Raw genomic sequence first — 24204 nt, 5'->3', positions numbered from 1 at the left:
GTCTACTCACACTTCCTTACTGCACGTATGTCTTGCACGCTCAAAGCTACAAAATATGTTGAATGTTTTGCAGATTAAGTTAATCAAGTTGAGCACGTGAAGGTAAATTTACTGGGAGTTGTAATATTTGCATGAGTAGCATCTGGAAACTATCCCCTTTTACCAAGTGCTATAGAGGGTCGGTCAAAGTACGAAAGTGAAGGATCTGTTGCTAAAAGACTTATCAATTTCTATAAAAATAGGTGTTGGAGATACAATTATCTCCGAGTTCCTCTACTTGGTTTCTTCTCAAGTTCTTCTGAATTGGTACTGCTACCTTTTATGCCCAATGTATATTTGCAGCTAAGTTGATCAAAAAAGAAATTCCTCTAAGATTGTGTCCTATGTAGTTCCATACTACTAGAAGAAACATGCGATAAGATGTTGTCCAGAATCACCACTAATAATTCCTGTTAATCAACTCCTTTATATCTATTTTCTATCAAATGTTAATACCTTTTCATATGACAGTCGCCAAGGAAAATGGATAAGAGCCTAAAAGTGTCAAAATGAAAATAATGCCAACTAGTTTGTTATAAGGGGCTGTCTATGTATTTGGTCTAATCTCCCTTCATTTTCTGTTTTATTTTTGGTTTTCCTAAAAATATAAAGCCAGCTTCTTATGGTGGCTATGTTTGTAATCGCTTGTTAAAATTAACAAACTACTATCTTTGCAAATAAAATTCAATATCCCTTGACCCATGTAGAGAGAAATGTGCTCTTAAACCGAAAAAGATCAAGTCTCTGAAAACTGGCAGTTGTAGTTGCTTCATTCAAATAGTAGAAGCAATCAGTAAAATTCATTAAAACCCCTAAATACAGAAAATTTCGAAGCAAGTGTTCACAAGCTATAATGTGCTAAACACTTTCTAGTTCAGCAAAATATTACATATAATCCACAAAAGTAGAAACTAGGAAAGGGTCTGTAAACTACCATGGTGAAAATACACTAGACTACAAATGCTTGAGCAGTCACACCACAAAGAGAGCTCTAGCAGATAGTAACTATGATTATCGGCAATTGCACGACCTGACTAGCCATGACTCCATCTCTGAAATTACAATAGAAAAGGACCATTAGCATTTTAAGAACAATATACTAGATTAGAGTTTACTTATGTTTATCCACCACAACAAATAAAAGATGTCTTGCATTTACATATCTAATGTTTATCCACCATAGAAACAGAAAATTTTTTAACTCCCCACCGCATGCTTAAAATACACCAAGCGACACAAGATTGTAAGTGAGATACAGGTATCACCAATATGAGTTGCTCCTCTAACATAAGTTTATTAGAACTGAGGTGTGAGAAGGATGGCTTGCCATTGAGATGACATACCAAATTTTGCAAGGCCACAATGATGTGATCTCACATCAAGAAACTTTATAGCAAGGGATTCATGCACCCTTCGAGAAAGCTCCAGCAGCAAATAGAAGATTTCTTCGAGAAAACTGCTCTCAGAGTATAACAAGCAACTTTTAGAGGATCCCATAATAAAACCATAGAAAGAAAGAATCATGATAACTCTTACGCGCAGAGCATAGACTGGAGTAGCTTTTGTCGGCAGGGTCTTCAATGATCGAAGCCTATTGTTAATTCCAGGTTTGCTGTTTGAGAGAGAGCACTTGGTATTAGCAATCTAAAAGAAAGTAAATGCCAGAGTATATGTTTGCTTAAGTCAAACTTACTTCTCTTCTTTCAGTGGCGCTTTTGTGCTTGTGGTTACATCCCATAATTTCACAGTGCAATCAGCAGAGCCAGATGCAAGAAGTGAACCTTCACCACTGAAATAGGACAAATAAGCTTGAAATATCAATCATCTTTCATGAACTTCATACTTGAGTGCACCTCTGAAAGTACACGGAGAAAAGGTTTAGTTCTATAACTGAAAGTCCTTCCCTACCTAAAAGCAAGTGACCATACACAGGAGGAGTGTCCAACCAAAGGAGTAATACAACGTCCACTTGAGAGATCCCACATCATGACTGTTCCATCTTCATCACCTGATGCCATATATCGACCATCAGGAGACATTGCCAATGACAGGATCATACTCCTATGACCAATGAAAATCCTGACACAGTTGCCACTTTGGACATCCCACAAGCGTACAGTTTTGTCACTTGATCCAGTTGCAATGTAATTGCAGTTTGCATGCCATTGCACACACTACATGGTGAATTCAACATGTTCTTAGATTTATGTTCATTGAAAGGAAATTACTAATTGAAAATGCTTCCAGGCAACATCGCAGAGCAACTGAACAGTTCTATCCTACCGGTATTTTACTATACCTTCTTAGACCATTTTAATGATCAATTGTAAATTCATTATGCTAATGAAATATAGTTTTTAATCCAAATTCAGAATATTCTGTTATGGTTATAGTAAGAGCATTTCATTAGTGCCCAATCTCTCCAAATAAAATATTCAACCTTCATTCCTTTTCTAGTATAATAGTGGTCGCCACCAACGGAGAAGGAAAAAGAGTAAATCACTTTTTCTCCTAAGCGTAACACTCAGAGTGATTTAGTAAAGCATGATGACTTGTTTGGAATTAATTAAGTACATTAAATAATTGCCATTTATTTTAAATAGAAAAATTACAATATGGATGTCTATCATGCACCTCCAATGCTACTTCATAGAACTCAACCATTTCTGCTAAAATTCATCCCACAAAATAAATTTCCCTTCGTATACATGGTACAAACTAGGTAAACACTTCCCCAAATGTTATCCAAGTTTAAAAAAAAAAGTTGCTCTTGTTTATAAGCTACTTGATACCAAGGTAAAAGTTACTCTCCCCGTTCCATTTGCAGAGACTATAAAAATAAAGATAGATGGATTATCATATTGGAGTTAGAGATACATTAGAAATAACAGTTCACATGATGAAGAGTCAATTATTGTTGAGAATATACCAAATCAACGCGAAAAGAAATATTATACTACCTCTGTCCCATTAGAAAACATCATAAAAAAAGTTTTAAAATATGAATAGTTAAACAAACTTGGATTCTTGTAATTTGTAAAAGCTATATAGAGCAATATTAGCATTGGTATGATGTCGAACATTTTGGGGCATCCCAAAACAGACAGATATCATATAAATCGGGATGTGAGGGAGTACTAATTTGGTTATTTGAACATGTAAAGCTTGCCATTTTATAGAAGTAGCCAAGTAACTATGGGGGACAAATATGAAAGTGGGTCAAGTAAATTAAGATGTATAATACCAGCCACATAGAGTGATATGGATGCCTACATAGATCAGATCAGAAAATAGTCACCAGTGAATGGGGCACAAAATAGGTACTCACATCCACATCTGATAAGTGTCCGGCCATTATTCTCAGAGGCTGTATTCTGTCCATAGACCAGATTCTTGCAGTGCGGTCATGTGAACAACTGGCAAAATAATGACCAACTGGACTAAACTGCACACAAAACGTGAAGTGAAAACTATAACTCACCATGAGCAAGCACCAACTGCTCAAGAGAGGAGACAACTAAAACATGTTAACAATAGAAATATGGTAATCTAGCTAGCTCAAGCTGCAATAAGCGGTAGCTATAACACTATGAAACTTCTTTTTGACACTAGAACATGGGTTCCTGTCATTTATCTCCAAGGGAAAACTTATAATTTTTGACATTAGAACATGGCTTCAATAATGCATAGAAAATCCATTAAACTTGGGCTGTATTTCATTTGACGACCAATAAAACAAAGTGGAATAAGACATGCCCAGAAGAATATAGTCTTTTAGGTGAGTTACTCAAAGTGATTGCAAATATATTACTACCACATTTACAGTCAAAAAAGGAATCATCATACCAAACTTAACAAATGACAAACTAGCCACCAACCTGAACATCCCATACTGGGTAATTGTGGCCTTTGTAGCAAACAAGATTAGCATTTAACCTTGTACTCCATAAGCGAACTGCATAGAAATATTTAGCAAAAGGGTGTCATACGAGCTCATGGTTAGAGTGTGCACACCAAAACTGCAGTAACTATCAGAATCTAAATGAATAAAAAACGACATAGAGCTAATAGCAAGAAGAGTTATATGATATCATACTTGTTGAATCTGATGAAGAAGATAGAAGAAAATCCCCGTACGGACTAAAGGACGCAGAATAAACAGGGCCAGAATGGCCCTGAAATAATGTATAACATCTTCTTCCACCACTTGAGCCAAGCACATGCTCACTAGAAGGTGAATCAGTTTCCCCCTGCAAAAAAGCTGGTTCTAGTACTGTTCATCAACTATTCCTTTTTCGTTGTGTGTGTGTGTGTGTGTGTTTTTTTTTTTTTTGGGGGTGGGGGGGGGGGGCATTAACAATGACTTCTATTGTAATATCTTAAATGCGTACAAGTTTACACTCTGCTAAGAGACAAGGTTACTTATTCTAATTTAGGACATCATAGAGTTGAGAATAACACACACTTCCAAGTTTCGATTATAGCTAGCATAACTAGAGCTCCACAAAAGAATCCCTTCCTGGCATCTAAATACTACTTTTACGTAATCAACAATTATGCATGAGTACATTTTCAGCTCAAAAAGAAATCTTAATCATCACCAAGTAATGGCGTTAGCATGGTCAAGACTTGGGTGTCACAAGTTAATACATGCACTTGCACGTGTAAAATGAGCTCCACAAAAGAATCCCTTCCTGGCATCTAAATACTACTTTTACGTAATCAACAATTATGCATGAGTACATTTTCAGCTCAAAAAGAAATCTTAATCATCACCAAGTAATGGCGTTAGCATGGTCAAGACTTGGGTGTCACAAGTTAATACATGCACTTGCACGTGTAAAATGAGTTCCACCCTACATTACCATGACTATACATGATAATGCTCATGGCAAAGCAGGTAAGAGCTGCAAACAGGTATGCGTGCTTGTCTAAGGAAGAAGTAAGACCGTCTTTGGTTATAGAACCAGCAAGAAAGAGTGGGACATCTATTAGACCAGAAGGTTGTTCAATTAATATTTGGGGGTTGAGCATGAGATATCTAACATTAATCCCATTCCAGAAGGTTGCTAGACATTACGCATGGAAGCAGGGGACAAAGTGGAGAACAAAGGTCAATGGGTAGTTCGTGACCAAGTCTTTTTAATTGTTCTTGAAAAAGCTGGGCCGCAAAGGCACCTAGAACAATACTGCCTTGGCCCGAAAGTAGTCCTATTTTGCTACTAGAGAGTCAAACAAATCGATCCTTGATTGAGACTTTTATATATTTTCATAGCTTTGAAATGAAAGAATAGCAACTTGTAATCTTTCATATGGTTTTGATGGCAAGAACAACGACGACTACTCCCTCAATCAAAAACAGTAGCCTTTCATATAGTCTCTGAATATGTAGATTCTAGTTTTGATAGATGAATTATTCAAAGTTAGCAGCCTTTAAAGTGGCTTAGATTCGCCCTCAAAAAACAATTAGCATGAAGATAGTAGTTTCTTTTCTTTTTCCTTTTCTGCTGACTGAGAAATCCTTGAGGGCTAGCTGAGAACCTGTTCGAAACTCGGTAGATAATGGGTCCATCCCTCTCCCCCTCTCGACTTAAATACCAGGCTTTTGTCTGCTAAGGTTCGAACTAGTGACGTGCGCCTAATAGACACATGGCGCGCAACACTCTTACCACTTAGACCAAAGCCCTACGGGCTGGAGAGCGTAATTTCTTATCTAGTGGATATCAGTTTAAGAATTAATCTCGACTGCTGATGTGACATAAAGAATAGTGTATCAGCTGATTTCACAGGATTTTGTAGGGAACTATGAGATATCTGTCTATATCCCTTCTGCAAGGTGAATAAGAGCTATCAAATCCAGTAGCTTAGAGGTAGTTAAGCTTTAGTGTCCCCTATCCCTCCCACCAAGAGTCTTTGTGATGTAACTAACTTCACAACCCTACTGCAGTTTTACAGTGAAATAATATTTTATCTACTTATCAAAGAAATCAAAAAAAGGACAAGAAAAATTGCTGTCTGGTTTGCCAGTTGTACTCTGACTTACCGAGGTATTACAAGGCACCCATACCACCTCTATTGACTAATATACATCTTGAAACATGAAAATAGCAATAGCATTGGGAAGGACTATCATGTTGGACTTACATGGACCAGTTTGTTGCCCAAGCTTTGCCATGTCCCAAACCTGTAAAATGTGGACTTAGATAAGAAGGTGGTCAAGGATCAACAGACACATTACTTTGTGATAACAAAATATCAACGCTATTCAGAAGCTACAAACACCTTCAAAGACGAGTCTGAGAATCCACCAGCCACGAGTGATCCGTCGTGTGATATTGATGCACAGTTTAGTCTACAAAGATTTACAGGTAAACTCAACTAAGAACAGGACAACTGGAAAGAAATTCTACACAAGATTCAAGATCCTGAAACTTACCCATTATGTGTATTAACAAATGTATAGAAGCTAACAGAGGGCAATGCTGCATTACTCAACTGCACACGGTTCCTCAAGTCTTCCAGAATAGAATGTTCTACCTCTGCAGGACTGTGACAAATATTTTCTCAGTTATAAGAATGATCCAAGATCCTAGAAATAGGAAGCAGCATATGTTTTAGATCAATTCTGTCAAAGATTTACCAACTTCAAATCAAGGAAAAGTCTCAGAGAAAGCTTTAACTAAAGTAGGATTTTTGGGAAAAGAAAACAAAGAGAAAGAATCAAGAGCAAAAGACCATCTAATATATAATTTCATTTTTTTGAGAATGATAACATACGTAAAATATAATTTCATTTCAGGAAATATGCTCCCCTTTCCAAAGATATGACAAATAGTATGGTTGGTACAAGCATACAAGAAAACACTTTATTTATCTGTTCCCTTGCATCCATATTTTTCATGCTTAAAGACCACTATATATTGGAAGAGAATGTGAATGAACATACGGAAATATACTATGAGCATGACATGCTGCAGCGGATTGCTGGTCAATCTTATTTTCCTCATCCTATGCAATATTCCTTTTTGATACAACTCCTTAGCAGTATAAATGTTTCCCTAACGGATCAACAACAACAACAACTACGCCTCAGTTATAACAAGTTGGAGTCAACTATACGAATCCTTACTGGCATGTTTCCCTAACAGATCATAACAGTATTTGAAATAAAATTACGACCTCCGAAAGAGTGTCTTTTCCAAGTGAGGGAAGGGGAATGTAGTAGTGAGAGAAAAAATAATAGGGCATCCTCTTTTTTTCTTTTGGTAAGTAAAATAAGAGGACAATCTGAGGAATACATAGCAGGTAAAGCAAGTTCCGGTTTGACACGTGGTGCAGTTGTCACTGTGCTGCCCTCTGTACGAGAAGATTTTCCTGTTGCAACCCCAACTTTGTCCTTCTTTTGCTTTTTAAGAGATGCGCCTTGCTTTCCACCTTCAACTGACTTCTTCTGAAAAGAAAGCAGATACAAACGGTAAATGACAAAGGATGTCATCTTTTCAGAAGAAGAAAAAATGTGGAAGGATGTACACCAAATTAAATTTACGCCAATAATGAAATATAAGATAAACAATAATTTAAGTGGGAAATACTTATCAATTAATTTAAGTGGGAAATGAACTGACAGGAACTCAATACCTTGTTTTCTTCCACTTCTCCTTCCTTAGGATCTCCATCAAACTTTTCCGAATCTGGAACCATACCTCCTGTCTTTTCTAACCGTTCTTCTAAAGAGTCTTCAAGCAGCTGCCACAAGTTAAATTGTTAACACATCTCCTGGGAATAAAAATTTAAAACACAGAAGACCTACAGTACACAGATTCTTGAAAGAGCGTGAGATATGATTCATGTCAAGGTGTCAGGCTCGAAAAGTTCTGTCTAGGATATGTGGATACCAATGGAATATCAAAGGTAGGTCATGTTATGAAGCATCATCACATTAGGGCTGCTACCATACTTTTGCATAACTTATTAAGCCTATCACATATTTGAGCCAAAAGTTATGTGGAAAAGCCCCTCTTAAAGGAAGAAAAAGCTACCATCCCCAATAACAACAAAAAGAGAATGAGGGGAAAGAGAAGGGGAAAATCCATCACTAGGTTCTTTATCTTTTGACTCTCTCCAGTCTCTTCATCTGCCAAATGAAAGTCAAACTATTCACCTTATTTGACCAGATCCAACATGAATTCCACCCGCACCAGGTGTCATGTCAACACCAGGCATTTGGCCAAAACGCTTAGTCCAAGTAACATAGCAGCACTAGATACTAACACATTTAAGCTAACACTTTCTCTTAACAGTTCATTTAAGCCAACATTTTTCAAAAGCATAACCCAAGCAATCCTCAATATCACAAAACACGAACCTAGAATAGCTACAATCAGCATGCCTCGGTGAATATGTACCAGGGCCTTGTACACGCCGCCTGTCACACCTTGGGAATTGGTTTCACCCGAAGCATCGGAGCAATGATCACCCAGGACTTCTCTCATTAGCCAATATTAGTAGATAGTACGCAAAGGAGTAAGCTTATCACATGTCAACAACTAGTAGCTCATTTTTATATATAAAAAAGGTGTCGGACCAGCTGTTACGCGGCGCCTTCCTGAGATTCCTTGGAAGGGCGACGTAAGGCTAAGCAACTGATGTCAGTGCAGTTGCTGTCCGCCAACTGAGGTCCCCTCCGTACACTAGACTAGATTGTCAGTGCCGTACGGGAAAACCAATGTCAAGAGCAATTGAGAGAACAGGAATGAGAATTGAGAATGAAAGAAAGCTTGATTGCATTAATGAAAGCTATTACAGAAAGGCAACGCGGTGTCGAGGGGGAGAGACACCAGTACAGAGAATTGTTTGCTTGCTAGAAAGTTTGATTGCTTGATCCCCCTAATAATGCTTAAAAAAATAATCCAAAGCTACAAGACTAGACTTGATTAAGCTAGAGAAACATAATGGAAGTACATGGAATAAAACTACTCTATATTTACAATGAAAAAGACTTAGTTTGCTATAAGGCAGAAACAGGTCCGTTGTCAACAGCATAGTCTTTGGCATCCGGGTCTGCGCGCGCGGCGCTGTTGGCATCTGCCTGCGGTTGGGCGCTGGCGAGGGATATCGGTGGGGCGACAGAGGCACATGCGCGCTTGTCACTTGGCGCGGCCAAGACCACGGGGCCGTCCGTGGCGCTAGGCATTGGAAGGCTTGCTAGGACGCCACGGGGCGCGCCCAAGGGGTCATGGGGCACGGCTGAAAAGCCGCCCATGACATTCTCCCCCACCTGAGTTGGCGACGTCCTCGGCGCCTTACTTGCAAGATAATCTTCAATTAGGCTCTTGTAGGCTTTGAGGTTTGTTCCCGTCTCCCAAGTGTTCTCCTCTGCATCACAGCCCTGCCATTTCACCAAGAACTCTTGGTGATCTTTCCTTGAGGCATGAATCACTCTATCATCAAGTATAGCTTCAACACGCCTTTTCCCGGTTGAATTGGGCCCTCGAATATTGGGTATTGTGAGCTGGCTCCTTGAAAGATCCTCCGTGTCTTCCCGAAAAGGTTTCAGGAGGCTGACATGGAAGACAGGATGAATTTTCCACCAAGCTGGGGTATCCACCCGGTATGCAACTTTCCCAATGCGCCTTTCAATGGACAAGGGTCCAATGTATTTTTGCAATAGGCGAGGGTCATGGACCCCCGCAAATAAGTAACGCTTTGGAATTTTGACCATCACTTTGTCTCCTACTTGGTATTCAACAAAGCGACGATCCTGATCAGCATGCCTCTTCATCCGCTTTTGAGCCTTGACAAGATAGCTCCCCACTATCTCCAAATTTTGCTTCCACTCTTTAGAGAAGCTAGCAGCTCGAGGAGATTTAGACATATTTGGTGCATTGACTGTGTGTGGGAGTAGCGGTTGCTGTCCGATAACAATTTCAAAAGCGCTTTTATTTGTACTAGAGCTCTTTTGTGAATTGAAACACGATTGAGCAGCATTCAGAAGCTTCACCCAATTCTTCTGCGATCCGGTTACAAAATGACGGAGATATTCCTCCAACATACCATTGAACCGCTCCGTCTGGCCATCAGATTGCGGATGAAAACTTGAGCTGTGACTCAGCTTCGACCCAAGGCACTTAAAGAGTTGGGTCCAAAAGTTACTAGTGAAGCGTGAGTCACGATCACTAACAATGTCTTTGGGCAGGCCCCAATATTTGACGACATGAGAGAAGAAGAGTCGAGTTGTATCTTCTGTTGATATATATTGTGGGGCAGCAATAAAGGTAGCATACTTGGAAAACCGATCTACCACAACCAAGATAGTTGTTAGATCTCCGACCTTGGGCAATCCGGTGATGAAATCCAGGGAAACACTTTCCCAAGGTCTCTTTGGGACAGCTAGTGGTTCCAAGAGTCCCGCCTGCGTTAAGCGGTCTTAATTGTCCTTCTGGCATACTAGACAAGTCTTCACATACTGAGCACGTCATCGGCCATTTGAGGCCAATAATATGCACGGCGAAGTAATGCCATGGTGCGTTCTTCACCGGGATGGCCGGCCCACAGAGTATCATGACATTCCGCCAGAAGAGTCCTTCGCAGATCTCCTCCTTTAGGAACATAAAGTCAGTTCCCTTTCACTTTCAGAAAACCATCTTCCATGTAAAACTGGCGAGTCTTGCCCTGTCCTACCAAATCAACCAAATACTGTGCAGCAGGATCTTTGATGAGTAAATCCTGTATCTGGTCCTTGATGGAGGTGGCTACTTCGCTCCCCCTTAGGGTGGCGAGTAGGCACACCGATGCTAGATCAGCTCTTCGACTGAGCGCATCAGCAACATGATTGGTCTTCCCACTTCGGTACTCCAGGTTGAAGTGGAATTCAGCTAGGAGTTCCTGCCACCTGGCCTGTCGACCATTCAACTTCGGTTGGGTCATGAAATGGCTAACAGCTGTGTTGTCTGTCTTGACCACGAACGGGGTCCCCAACAGATAGTGCCTCCAGAGGCGCAAGCAGTGGACGACAGCTAATAATTCTTTCTCATGGGCGGCATAGTGCCGCTCAGCATCTTTCAGCTTCCGACTCTCGTACGCTACAGGATGCCCTTCTTGTAGCAGGACTCCACCGAGGGCATAGTTAGATGCATCTGTTTGTACTTCGAATGGCTTGGCCAGATCAGGAAGGGCCAAGACGGGGCTACTAGACATAGCCGCTGTCAATGCGTTGAAGGCCTCCGCTCGCTTGGGTCCCCATTCCCAAGGCGTGACCTTCTTGAGGAGTTCTGTCAATGGTACTGCAATGAGGGAGTAGTTTTTCACAAATCGTCGATAGAAATTGCATAGACCAAGGAACGCCCTCAAGGCGTGGATATCCTTAGGCGGCGGCCAATCTGTGATTGCCTGAATCTTCTGCTGGTCCATCTTGATCCGCCCTTCCTCGATGACATGTCCGAGGAAGTTAATTTGCTTTTGAGCAAAGGAGCACTTAGATAGCTTCGCATATAGTTCATGCTCCCGCAATCGAGCTAGGACCTTCCGCAAGTGCATCAGGTATTCCTCCAATGTTTGGCTATATACCACAATGTCATCCAAGTAGACCACCACGAATTCATCAATATACTCTCGCAAGACTTGGTTCATCAAAGTGCAAAACGTAGCTGGGGCGTTAGTCAAGCCGAATGGCATAACTAGGAAATCGTACGACCCATATCTTGTCACACAGGTCGTCTTGTGCTCATCACCCTCTGCAATTCGAACTTGCCAATAACTTGTCTTCAGGTCTATTTTGGTGAACACCGTCGCACCACCCAGTCTATCGAACAAGTCTGCCATTAGCGGAATAGGGTACTTGTTCTTCACAGTAATTTTGTTTAGAGCCTGATAGTCCACACAGAGTCGTAGACTACCATCATGTTTCTTTTGGAATAGCACAGGGGGCCCGTATGGGGATTTGGAGGGCACGATAATCCTTGTGTCTAGCATTTCCGTCAATTATCTCCGAAGCTCGGTGAGTTCGGGTTGTGACATTCTGTAAGGCGCCCGGGCGGGTGGCTTCGCACCTGGCATCAGCTCAATCTCATGGTCCACAGTGCACCTAGGCAGTAGTCGTTTTGGCATGTCTTGTGGCATGACATCTTCAAACTCTAGTAGTAGCTCCTTCACGGGCTCAGGAATGGGGCCCGAGGAGCGTTCTACATCTTCAATGCAGAGGGTTGCCAGGAACGTGGGTTCATTTCTTTTGACCCCCTTCTTCAACTGCAAGGCCGAGATGTTTTCAACGGCCATCTTCATGGGTATGCACGGGATAATGCAGGGCTTGGTCCCGTTTGCTCCCATCATCAGTAACATGTCAGCATACGGTACAGGCATGGTGTTGGTTTGCCTCAGGAATTCCAATCCAACTATCAACTCAAAGTCATCTATGATCACCACGCGCAGGTTGAATTTTCCTTCGTAAGGGCCAAGCTTCACCGGTACTTCTTTGGCTATTCCACCCACTGGCTGGGGAGGTGAGTTGATAGCCTTGACACGGCCTCTACCTTTCCCTACAACTAGACCAAGGCGCTCCACCTGAGTCGAGGCTAAGTAGTTGTGGGTAGCACCCGTGTCTACCATGGCCCGAATGGGCTTGCCATTCACCTTCATCTCAACGAACATTAAGGTCCTCTCGTGCTTAAGAGGAGTCTCATCATCCGCCTTCTTTTTCCCTTTCTTGGTGACGGGACATGGGTCCTTCTTCTTACGGATACCAGCACTAGTCTCTGCTAATGCCTCAGAAATGGAGCCAACAATTGCATTGAAGGCACCTACGGGTTCAGTCTGATCCGCATCGTCTGAATCGTCATCTGTCCCATCATCAAAAGTCTGATGGGCATTCATCTGTGCATGTGGGCACTCATTGTTCCAATGTGGTCCGCCACAATGACGGCACCCTGAAGGAGGCTTCCTCCCCCGATCATTGTTGTTAGATGCAGCACTGTTGCTGCCTGTGGAGGGAGCCTTAGGTTTGGTTGAGCTTCGATCTCCCCCACTTCTGCTAGGGCCACCATTGCTAGACTGGCCCCCTTTGAATCCCGCTCGGGCAGGCGGCTGAGGCCTATCCTTCCGAGCTTCCATTTGATAGTCCCCAAGGCATTCAGCTGCTTGGATCGCCTTGGGCAGGGTATCTACCCGTTGTCTTTGTAGCTCCATACGGGCATAAGGTTTTAGCCCTTCTAGGAAAGTGAAGAGCTTGTCTTTGTCCCCCATGTCGCGTATGCTTAGCATGAGCGCGGAGAATTCCCGCACGTAGTCCCGCACAGATTTGGTCTGACGGAGCTCCCGTAGCTTTCTCCTTGAATTGTATTCAACATTTTCGGGGAAGAATTGTAGGCGGATGGCTGCCTTCAGTTCTGCCCATGTTTCGAGAGCATCTTCACCGGCCTTGATGGCTTCGTATTTCACCCGCCACCAGAGTTTAGCATCACCCTGAAGATACATGGCAGCAGTTGCTACCTTCTTAGCTTCTTCTAGGCCCCCAACAGCATCGAAATATTGTTCGACATCAAAGATGAAGTTCTCCACTTCCTTGGCATTCCTAGCTCCACTGTATGGCTTTGGCTCAGGAATTTTCAGTTTTTGTGTCGCGGAGGTGGGGTTTGCAGCGCCCCCGATCTGGTTTCCACCGCCTCGCAGCAGGCCCGGTAAAGCAGCATTGACGACATTGAGCTTGCCTGTCAAGTCGTCAATAGTTTGTTGCATGGCAGTCACCCTGTCTGCCTCTTGTGCCCTGTAAGCTAAATCCTCGGCACGCTCCTGTTGGAGGCCCTCGAATTTGCCAAAAATTTCGGGTGCCTTTGTGGCTGCCGTTTGCCGATCTACCTCGGAGTCACGACTGATGTTTTCTATGTCAACTTCGGCCTGGAGCACCCTGCGGTCCAGGTCGTCCAACCTTTGCCCTAGGCTGGTTCTTAGTTCAGGCACCGTATCCATGATGGGCAGTAATCCGTCAACCGTCTGTTCAAGGGCCGCAATGCGGTCCCCATGATTCACCATGGTCAGAAATGGTGGTAATGGCAATGCGTTCCCTCATCCGATGTCGAGCCTAGGCTCTAATACCAACTGTTACGCGGCGCCTTCCTGAGATTCCTTGGAAGGGCGACGTAAGGCTAAGCAACTGATGTCAGTGCAGTTGATGTCCGCCAACTGAGGTCCCCTCCGTAAGCTAGACTAGATTGTCAGTGTCGTACGGGAAAACCAATGCCAAGAGCAATTGAGAGAACAGGAATGAGAATTGAGAATGAAAGAAAGCTTGATTGCATTAATGAAAGCTATTACAGAAAGGCAACACGGTGTCGAGGGGGAGAGACACCAGTACAGAGAATTGTTTGCTTGCTAGAAAGTTTGATTGCTTGATCCCCCTAATAATGCTTAAAAAAAATAATTCAAAGCTACAAGACTAGACTTGATTAAGCTAGAGAAACATAATGGAAGTATATGGAATAAAACTACTCTATATTTACAATGAAAAAGACTTAGTTTGCTATAAGGCAGAAACAGGTCCGTTGTCAGCAGCATAGTCTTTGGCATCCGGGTCTGCGCACGCGGCGCTGTTGGCATCTGCCTACGGTTGGGCGCTGGCGAGAGATATCGGTGGGGCGACAGAGGCACATGCGCGCTTGTCACTTGGCGCGGCCAAGACCACGGGCCGTCCGTAGCGCTAGGCATTGGAAGGCTTGCTAGGACGCCACGGGGCGCGCCCAAGGGTTCATGGGGCACGGCTGAAAAGCCGCCCATGACACAGCTTGTGCGCACCTCACCTATTTCCACGAATTACCTGCTACCTCCCACCGGCACTGGATAACTCTATCTACCAAAGCTTAAATAAATGAGAAAAATCACGTGCTCCACCCTCTTCTTTTTCTCTCGTTTTCCCCTTCACTAATGATGTTATTTGGGCCAACTTGCGCACATCACGACTATTCCACCGAGTATCTGCTACCTCCCACTAGCACATGTTCATGTAACCCTATACATCAATACTTAGGCAGATGAGATGCAATCACCAAGTATTTTTGTCTCTGTTCAGAACTATACTCTAATCTCTCACGGTTTTTACCCAAAAGAATTTAATAATGGGTCCAGATCTGAATGCAAATAGTCTCTGATTACTTTGATGAACTATAGGGCACTTTTTTCCAAAAAAAATCCTGGAAGAACACCTCAATGCACTCAGCCCTCCACTATCTGCTGGTTTTGCTATTCTCCCACTAATTACCCTCCTCTCAACAACTCAATGCAGTCCCTCCACTATCTGCTGGTAAGGGAATTTGATTATATTGTTTTTTTTTTTTTTGGTTTTTTTTTATTTCAGTCTTCCACATTAGCATGGGAAGATTTCTCAGCTATTGTTTCATGGGCAGCTAACCAACAAACAAGAATATTCATCAAATAGCTCGAGGTATTGACAGATAAAATAGTCTAAGCTGATAGTACTACATCCTCCATCGAAAAGCATAAGATTGCTTTATTGGTACGATCGTTTTCTTACCCCCCAATGAATTTCTTTCTGATTTAAGAGGCTAGCATCAGGGCCACTTCCAACGAGAGTTACAACTTCTGCATCATCAGATATGGAGCCAGGCTGTCCAGGAGAAACTGCCATTTGATAGAAATGAGCTTAATATTGTACTTAATTTAATAAATACATAACTCTAAACTACAGTAGATGATTATATAATGATTGAAGAACAAGGTAAAGGGTTCTGTCACATGTGTGGTTTTCGAGGGTAAAGATGGTTAATGATCATTGGAGGGACAAAACAAACAATGATTTGAAAGAAAGGAGGTGATTTGGAATTGTCACTTTTCTTTTTCCCTGTCTTTCTTCAGTGGATGCACTAATGGGCATTTGTTGTATCAGGGGAAAGGGATCAGAGAAAAGAGGGGTTAAATGTGGAAGGCTTCAGTTCTCTCGCAACTTTTTCTATTCTTCCTTCTCATTCGGTTGGGTTACCTTAACAAAGAAGATAGAAAGATGTTTTTGCTCCTCTTTAAGCATTTAATGGTGAAATAAATATTAAACTAAATGAAAATGGTCAAATTAAAACAGCTGAAAATAGAAAGGACGAATGAAGTTGTGCAGAAAAGGTGGGAACTTTGTTTGTCAGACGAAGATGGGAACTGCACCTTGAAAATTTATGCGCTCATTGATGATTCCAAGCATTGTAATAGACTCTGTCTTGTGCAAGTATTGCAGCAAAAGGTCATACGAGTACTGTTCAGAGTAGAAAAGCAAATCAAAAAGCTAATCAAGTTGAAATCTACATGTGTGCATGGTGCAAAGACTGAAATACTCAAAAAATAAATATGTTTAAGGTGTTACACTACATACAAGAAGTTAAGAATTTTCTTTGAATTGGGCAAGAAGTTAAAAGTTAAATATCAAATGGTGTTAGATCTGTCTCATTCGCCAAGAAACAGTTATCAAGTTGCACGTAAAACCACCACACTAGACAAATTATTAGGCAGATGACTTCTCCTTTAATGTGCATAATGATAATAATTCTTGGTCATGAGAATAGCACATAAAATATCATAGTTCAGTTCCACAAACATACATGACCTTGAGATGAACTAGTCACTCCCCCCACCCCCCACCCCCCACCCCCAACCCTTCCATCATATTTCTCAGTAAGTTAAAGTAGTGGCCTTCACTATGTTATCAACTTAATGAATAGGAGTTTTGCTACTGCACGAACCAGGAATATGGCAAATGTTACAATTTCACGCTCTTTCTTTTTAGATCAAGTTGTTATGAATTTCATGCTTTAATGTTCCCAAAAAAAAATACAGATCTTTAAATCATGTTGTTTCACAGCAGAATAAAGGTGGTCCAAATCAGGAAGTAAAAGAGAACACAATCTAAATTAAAATATCACACAAGTTCGTTTTGTTCCCTCCTTTTTAATACAATATGCATTTGTCAGCAGTTGCTAACAACCCCAGACACGCTTGGCTTGCACAGTTGAGACATTAACAGGCACTATAGCAACATATGATAATTTCAGCCTGAAAAAGCAGAGGGATCAAGAGAGTACCTGGCACATCTTTATGTTCACTTTGCTAAGCCGTATAGAATGAGCAAATTCCATTTCCTGCATTTTAAGATATTCAGTAAGCATATAACACACTTAAGCATGCAAAAGGATGCCTGCATAGGTGCTAGGATAGTGATGTACCTTTAGATGGGACGGTGAGAGAACACCTTCTAACTTCTGCAGATCACGCAAATGCATCATCTCATGGTCTTCACGGTAACTATCAAAAAAGGCTCGAGCTGGTAATAGAAGAACTGTGTTATAATTTTCTCCCAATGATACAGAAACAACCAAAACGTAACTGATAAAGTATACCTTCTTGAATATGACCTCTAGCGACAAGTTCCATGAAACAATGAATAAACACAGGATATAAAACACGAAGCAACTCGTGCTGCAAGATTGAAATATAAATGTTCAGATGAATCCCTCATTTAACGAATGAAAGAGGATAACAATAATTAACAAAAATAAGGTTATCTTAAATGAGCCTACACATTGAAAATTTGAGTCTACATATTGAAAGATAAAGGCTGACAATCCCGATATAGTAAAAAATGGTCAACCTGTTAGAATTAACAAAGGTTAAATATCAACTCTGCGAATCAGAAATGTATTGTAACCCGTAACCGCACTGCATGAAGAGGCAAAAAGCGCAGCCCAGTGCCCTAAGCTCCTGCTATGCGCGGGGTCCGGGGAAGAACCGGACCACAAGGGTTTATCGTACGCAGCTTTACCCTGCATTTCTGCAAGAGGTTGTTTCCACTGCTCGAACCCGTGACCTCTTGGCCACATGGCAGCAATTTTACCAGTTACGCCAAGGCTCCCCTTCCAGAAAGAGAAAAGACCAAAAGGAAACAGAATACTCGCCATTAACATTGCTACATGTGTATCTGTAATAGCTCCTATATTAGGATATGAAATTCCTTCCATTTGAACAGAAAGGATTTTATGGAGAGAGATGGATGAATGACAGAAAGAGCTGATAACAAACCCTAAAAGGCAAACAAAAATGGACAATAAATTGAAGGTAGCTTCAATGATTAACTGAAAACACAGAATAATGAAGCCTAAAGAGATTAATTCAACAGAAAGGATCTTCCTTGTACAATCACACAGCCTAATATAATTGTCATGCTTTTTTTTCCTAATTGATAACCGCGGTGTCCGGGTCAGCTTGCGTACACCTTGACTACTTCACCGGGTACCTACTAGCTCTCAACAGCATAGGTACCAAGTAACTCTATCCAACAATGCTTGGACAAATGGGAAGAAAACACCTTGTGTTTTTGCCTCCGCTGGGACTTGACCTAAGACCTCATGGTTCTCAATCTACTTCATTAACCACTAAGCCATATCCTTGGGTGCCTTGGAATGCTTATGTTTACCGAAACTCTAAATTGACTCACTGCTACGCTTATAGCACAGGCAATAAACCAGAGATGAGAATCAGAAATATGTGAACTCAATTCCAAAGACCTCACTGCCAGAAAGACATAGCACCTTAAGAATTAAGAGGTCAAGATGCTCACTTAATCGCCCCAATACATTATATTGAGGAATAGAAATGCTTAAATAACAGAGGACCTCTACATATGTGTTCATTTTTTATTTATTTTACTTTAATTTTTTTGATAGGTCTTTTCCATATGTATTTATTGCCAATGCTTTTTACTGGTGACAGGCCTTTTATTTATTTTTATTTTTTATGAAGTAAGGGTGTTTCATAAATAGGCATCAAGCAGATGCAAATGAGTACAAAAGATAGGCAAAAGTTAGCTCCAATACATGAGGACAAAAAACTATGCTATGACCACGGAGCTAATAAAGTACAAAAATTCAACAGGGTAAATTGTTCCAGCAAAAAAAACTAACTAAACACCCAGCTTTAAGAGTGTACATAGGGGTTAAATTGGTGACAGGCCTTACATTAGTGCATCACATGTGATTTGATCAAGGAAACAACCATCATTATACTACATCAAATACCTCCTATGTATACTGCTTCAGCACAATTCAAGGGACCAACCTTATATAAATCAAGTGAACTATAAGCCCATGATCGAAGCTTGCTATATTCTTCTTGGTACCGTTCAGGACCAGTTTCAAATCTGAAATCATGAAAATTAGATTCACAATGCTATCAAAGACGCGTGTAGGAAAACTTCCAGAAAAGCTTTGCTTTATTACAACATCCAAGATTTTCACTTAGAGTCGGTCAGCGTTAAACGAGAAGTTATAGTAAAACAACCCTTTCCATGTGTTCGTTTCATTTAGCGAGCACAATCACTAGATTGAAAATCCAAAGTTCCTAAAGGAATCAGGAAAATGGTACAATGTTATCACTAGCATATTATGATACACAGAAAAATTGTGAAGCAGTATCAAGAAAAGTTCAAAATGACAGGGATACATCATTACTTGGAAGATTGGTTCTAGATCATAATGTTGCAGTTTCTTACTGTAAAAACAACTAGCAGACCCCTTATATATCAACCAACTAAGAATCTGTTTTGCCTTAATTGAATAAAAGTACTCTTAAGCACTAAGTACTGGAGTTGATTTCATGAATAAGCAATTATATGTCAGGATAGAAATGTTGAAGCTGAAAATAAGCAGTTATATGAGGTTGGTAAAAAGGTCCAAATAAACAGCATTTAAAACTGTTTATTGGAATGAAGTGGAGTTGAGAACCATGAGGTCTCAGATTCCAATCCCGGTAGAGGCAAAAACACAAGGTGATTTCTTTCCATATGTCCAAACCTAGGTAGACCTGGGGTAGCAAGTACCCTATGGAATTAGTCGAGGTGCGCGCAAGCTGGCCCGAAAGTACACCACGGTTATATAGAAAAAGTACAGCTGAATTGCATATTTGACAAATTTTCTAACCACTATCAGAGATAAACAACGTATAATTTATAGCCTACATAGTCCAATTATTTACCTCATATATAAAATGATCCAGGTAGTCAAACAGTAACAATTACGGAAAAGAAGAGACTTACTCAGAGAAAGAGAGGATTTTTTTGGTAATGTCAGGGTCAAGCTGGGAATTTGTGTTTTTATTAAGTTGTTGTTCTTCTTGAAAAGCAAGCTCAGTTTGCTTGAAACCCTTCTTCTTCAAATACGCTACCACTGCTTTCTCTATTTCTTCTTCGTCCATGGCGAAAAAATATAAGGACTCGTGAAGCAGCAAATTGGGGTTTATAGGCTCACAAGTAAGATGGAGAAGTTTGATTTGAGGTTTCTGGAGGGAGTAATACACCGTCGTTGTGGGTCTGTGTTCAAGAAAGCTTAGTAGAGATAGTAACATTTATCTGAGGCATTACAGAAATATGATTGAATAATACAGTAAGAAAGAAGAGAGATCAAAAAATAATTCCAAGCTTGTCTGAATTCCATTTTTTTAAATGAAGAACTCCTATCATAACAAACATCAGGGGACACTGACAAGAGAGACAGATCAATTAACAATAACCAAATAAAGGGACTAAAAACAAGAAAGAACATAGCTGGAATTCTCCAAGTAATTCAAACATGGTGACCAAAATTGTTTTATAAAAAAGAAGTATCAAGTCTATCAGAATGTCCAAAAAACTATTCAAAACATATTTGGACTGTGCTTTGCTGTTTTCCCCCCTTAGATAAGAATGAGTATTTGAAGTCAAATTTAAACTCTTCCCTGTATTTAGCCGTAAGCATATGGTAAGAAGGTGAGGGACTATAAGGGAAAAACTTGGGAGAGAAAACACTGAATGATTAAGATTGTTTGTTTTTCAACATCTGAATACGTATATATATATATATATATATATATATATATATATATATATATATATATATATATCAAGATAAAAACATATACAATTCAAAAAAAGTGATTAAATATTACATCAATTAGTGAAAATATTAATTTGAACAAAAAAAGTTATTATTTGAGATAAATTGAAATATTATAAGATATAAATTAATATTTTATGTAAGATCCAATTGTTAAACTATTTGAACTATAAATGAAAATTATATATAATAACAACAATTGTAGTAACGAAATGTAACCAAAAAAATATTTTGAACGTAAAGTATTCATACAAGATATATGACTTTTAGCTTCATTTAGTAATATTATTATTTATATTATCAATTGTTAATTCAAATTAGTAAGATGTTAGCCATATGTTTGCAATGCATTACCTTGGATCTTGATGTAAAAAAAATTATTTGCTAATACAAAGATTTGAGTAGTTTAATTTGAAGTTCTAGAATATTTCTTATGTTAAAAAGTAAATATTCTTTGTTTTTTTAAAACCTTTTTTTACGCGAATTTTATACTTTTTTCTACAAAGTTCAGAATTGTCTAAGTCAAAATATTATTACACTTTTGGGGCCTCAAAATTTTTGGGGCCTAAAGCGAAGGCTTTACTAGCCTCACTCTTGAGCCACCCATGAAGATAAGTTGTATATTTCTAAGCAAATAATAATCTGTTTGAAGATTGCAAAGATGTAGTAAATGGTATGATCTTAACCACAAAATAGGAAAAAAATTGAGGAAGTAAAGAAGCTATTCTTGAATAAACAAAAGAAAGCATGGTTCAATTATAAAACATGTAACATATGACGAATAATTCAAGATCAATAGCACATAAATATTCAGAAAGCACTGAAATATAAATCTTACTTATGTATACATAATCAGAATTCTAGCCAAATATGAAACTATAACGGCTCTAATTTCAACAACACAGAACTTCATTATCCGAATTCTAGCCATAGCAAAGTTTCTTAATTTTGGACGAGCTTCATAAACACCAATTAAGGTTTATATTTCAACTAGAGAAATTGAATTTCAGTAACTAATATGCAATTCTTGAAGAAAACAAAAGAACGTTCAAAAGGGACTATGTGAATCTGCAAAAGAGAAAAAAACATTGCTAACAATTTAGAACACGTCCCAATTAAGATTTACGATTTAGAGAATCAGGATGTCAACAAAATCAAGAAAAATTACAGAAAATTCAGAGATTCAATCAAAATAGAATATCCAAAAGTGAAATAAGAGGCAAGCAAAACCTTCTAGTTTAGCCCCTTCTCAATCGTATTTTAAAAGGGGGGTTTTTAAACCCTAAACTCGAAACTGAAATTTACCATTAGAAAAGTGGAAAGAAGATGGAGAATTCCAAGTATAATTTTCAAAATCTTATCCAGAAAAAGATTCGGCGGCTGCTTGATCCTTGAAGAGAGAGACGTGTGAAGGATGAAATTTGTTTTGGGTTTAGAAGAAATAGCCTGATGTCAAGAGAGAAAAAAGGAGCGCCGAAAAAAGAGGCGTGTTTTTAACCTCTGCACGGAATGAAGACTCAATTAAAGGTCTGACCGAACCAGACCTATCCAGACTTATTAAAAATAAAAAACAAATATACTTAATGGGCTAAGATCTGATTCATTCAGATTCAGACCCTCATTAATTGCAAACAAATGAGCTCTTAGTCCTTTATTTTGGGACATTTGCATCTATACCCGTTTTTTGTATCACATTTTAACTTGTGCCCGTTTTGCAAAAAAAATTACAAGTGTACCTGCTTTTTCGCATAACTTCAACACACGGGGCTAAAGTAACAAAGGCAATCACGCAAAACTTCAGCATTCTAGTAGACGGGCCTGAAGTTCAGCTCTAGAGCTGAAGTTTGTGTTGTAACTGAAAAATTTCAGCTCTAGAACTGAAGTTTTTGTCTTTATAACTGGGGAATCCCACTATCAAGATGTTCTAGTTTTTGATAAGTCACCCAAATTTTATGTAATCGGATCCAATTCAGAGTGTTAAAAGGAATGTGGTAATTGATGTTTTTCGATTGATCAATCCGCAAAACCATGATGCCAAGGCAGACAACGTCGAATCTGGGGCGTCTGAACAAGCCAGTAAAATTATTTATTTTTTAAGTTTTTTGTAGAAGATATTATTTTTTCTGAATATATGACATCCTAAAGAAAAGAGAAAAGAAAAAGAAGAACAAACTCCATGTGCATGGGAAATAATGAATTTGAAACTTACCGTTAGAGGCTGGAGCAGAAACATTCACGGTATCAAGTAAATTTCCAGCAATGGATGACGGAGTTGTGTTTCCAGACAATGAGGAAACTAGTTTTTAATGTTATAATAATCCAAATGGAAGTCCTCAGTATATTTGCTTTAGCTTCATTAATCAAATAGAGCAATGTTGAAGTCATCGTTGTAGAAGAAGAAAAAAGAAAATGAAGAAGGAGGAGAAAGGGAGCTGAAATTGTTAAAAAAATGGGTACAAGTTAAAAGTTTTTAAAAAATGGGTATAGGTTAAATGGGAGCGACCAAATAGGCCGCCCCGTGCAATTTTTACCTTTATTTTACCAAAAGGTTATAAGTATGTTTGGCATGTTAAATATTTAACAAACTCTACGTGTTATATTTAGCATGCAACTATGCCATTTCTCTTTCCCATTCTTAGTTCTCTATGATTATCAAACTTCTTCCAAAATCTTACCCTTCTCTTTTTGAACTTATATGTGATGACCCGCCATGTCATCATGCCACATAGGCGTCATTTGGCATATATTAATGCCATAAAGAAGCTTACATAAGAAGAAGGCTAGCATTTGTGAGAAGATTCTAGAGAGGTATGGACATTTCCTTAGGAAGAACCTAGATCCTTATGGATTTGCTAGGAAAGTCCTTGGAATCTTCTGGGCTTGTAGAGAATTCTCGAAAAAGCCCTTATCTTGTAAATATCAAGGACTTGTGTAATAATTAATATTTACACACTAGCCCCTAGGAGACTATTATATAAAGGGGGTCATTCATTTATAATTCATCAAGCAAACAATTCAAGTTCTCTCTTATACAAAGCTTCCTTTAACAATTCTCTTGTGTTCTTCCTTCCATTCTCTTAGCGATCTTGAGTGTAGTAAGGCTGACTTGACATAGCAAGAACGTGAGCAAGTTGTGCAAGATTGTGAGCGAGTTGTCAAGTGTCACACGTGTACTTAGTTAACAACTAAGGACGTGACAACGTGGTATCAGAGCGAAGGTTTCAACTAAGGGAATGGCGAACGACAGAGAAATTAACGC

The 24204-nt window shown here is 39.7% G+C and overlaps 1 protein-coding gene across 6 annotated transcripts; it reads right to left on the bottom strand.

The window, feature by feature from the left end:
* Nucleotides 1-782: 782 nt before the first annotated feature.
* On the bottom strand, nucleotides 783-22439 carry LOC104242277 (transcription initiation factor TFIID subunit 5). 6 transcript variants are annotated; one of them, XR_011400313.1, is made up of 21 exons: nucleotides 22251-22439; nucleotides 20111-20383; nucleotides 19135-19216; nucleotides 17421-17499; nucleotides 17247-17344; nucleotides 17106-17162; nucleotides 16195-16282; nucleotides 15557-15663; nucleotides 7678-7785; nucleotides 7338-7486; nucleotides 6476-6586; nucleotides 6322-6391; nucleotides 6184-6223; nucleotides 4136-4300; nucleotides 3918-3994; nucleotides 3368-3484; nucleotides 1948-2213; nucleotides 1733-1828; nucleotides 1576-1651; nucleotides 1383-1495; nucleotides 783-1091 (listed from the first exon to the last, which is right to left on the bottom strand). XR_011400313.1 is itself a non-coding variant. In XM_070147643.1 (20 exons), exons 2-20 carry the CDS (start codon nucleotides 20266-20268, stop codon nucleotides 1074-1076), a joined length of 1965 nt encoding a protein of 654 aa, XP_070003744.1. In that variant the 5' UTR covers nucleotides 20269-20383; nucleotides 22251-22439; the 3' UTR covers nucleotides 783-1073. The 6 variants fall into 6 exon arrangements, 1 of the variants encoding a protein (XP_070003744.1); XR_011400312.1 differs by having other exon boundaries at nucleotides 7338-7489; nucleotides 22176-22438; XR_011400311.1 differs by having other exon boundaries at nucleotides 7338-7489; nucleotides 22251-22438.
* Between the last annotated feature and the right edge of the window lie 1765 nt (nucleotides 22440-24204).

The sequence above is a fragment of the Nicotiana sylvestris genome, chromosome 6, assembly GCF_000393655.2.
Source record: "Nicotiana sylvestris chromosome 6, ASM39365v2, whole genome shotgun sequence".
In the NCBI taxonomy this organism is placed as follows: Eukaryota; Viridiplantae; Streptophyta; class Magnoliopsida; order Solanales; family Solanaceae; genus Nicotiana; species Nicotiana sylvestris.
Note: the sequence above shows the minus strand (reverse complement) of the source record. Positions and strands in the feature narration are given on the sequence as shown.

Coding starts and splice junctions, on each gene's coding strand:
- LOC104242277 (XM_070147643.1), bottom strand. CDS start 20,268: ATGGACGAAGAAGAAATAGAGAAAGCAGTGGTAGCGTATTTGAAGAAG. Junction 2,214..3,367: donor GACACTTATCAGATGTGGAT/GTGAGTACCTAT, acceptor TTCACCATGTAG/TGTGTGCAATGGCATGCAAA. Junction 1,652..1,732: donor GCGCCACTGAAAGAAGAGAA/GTAAGTTTGACT, acceptor TCTCTCAAACAG/CAAACCTGGAATTAACAATA.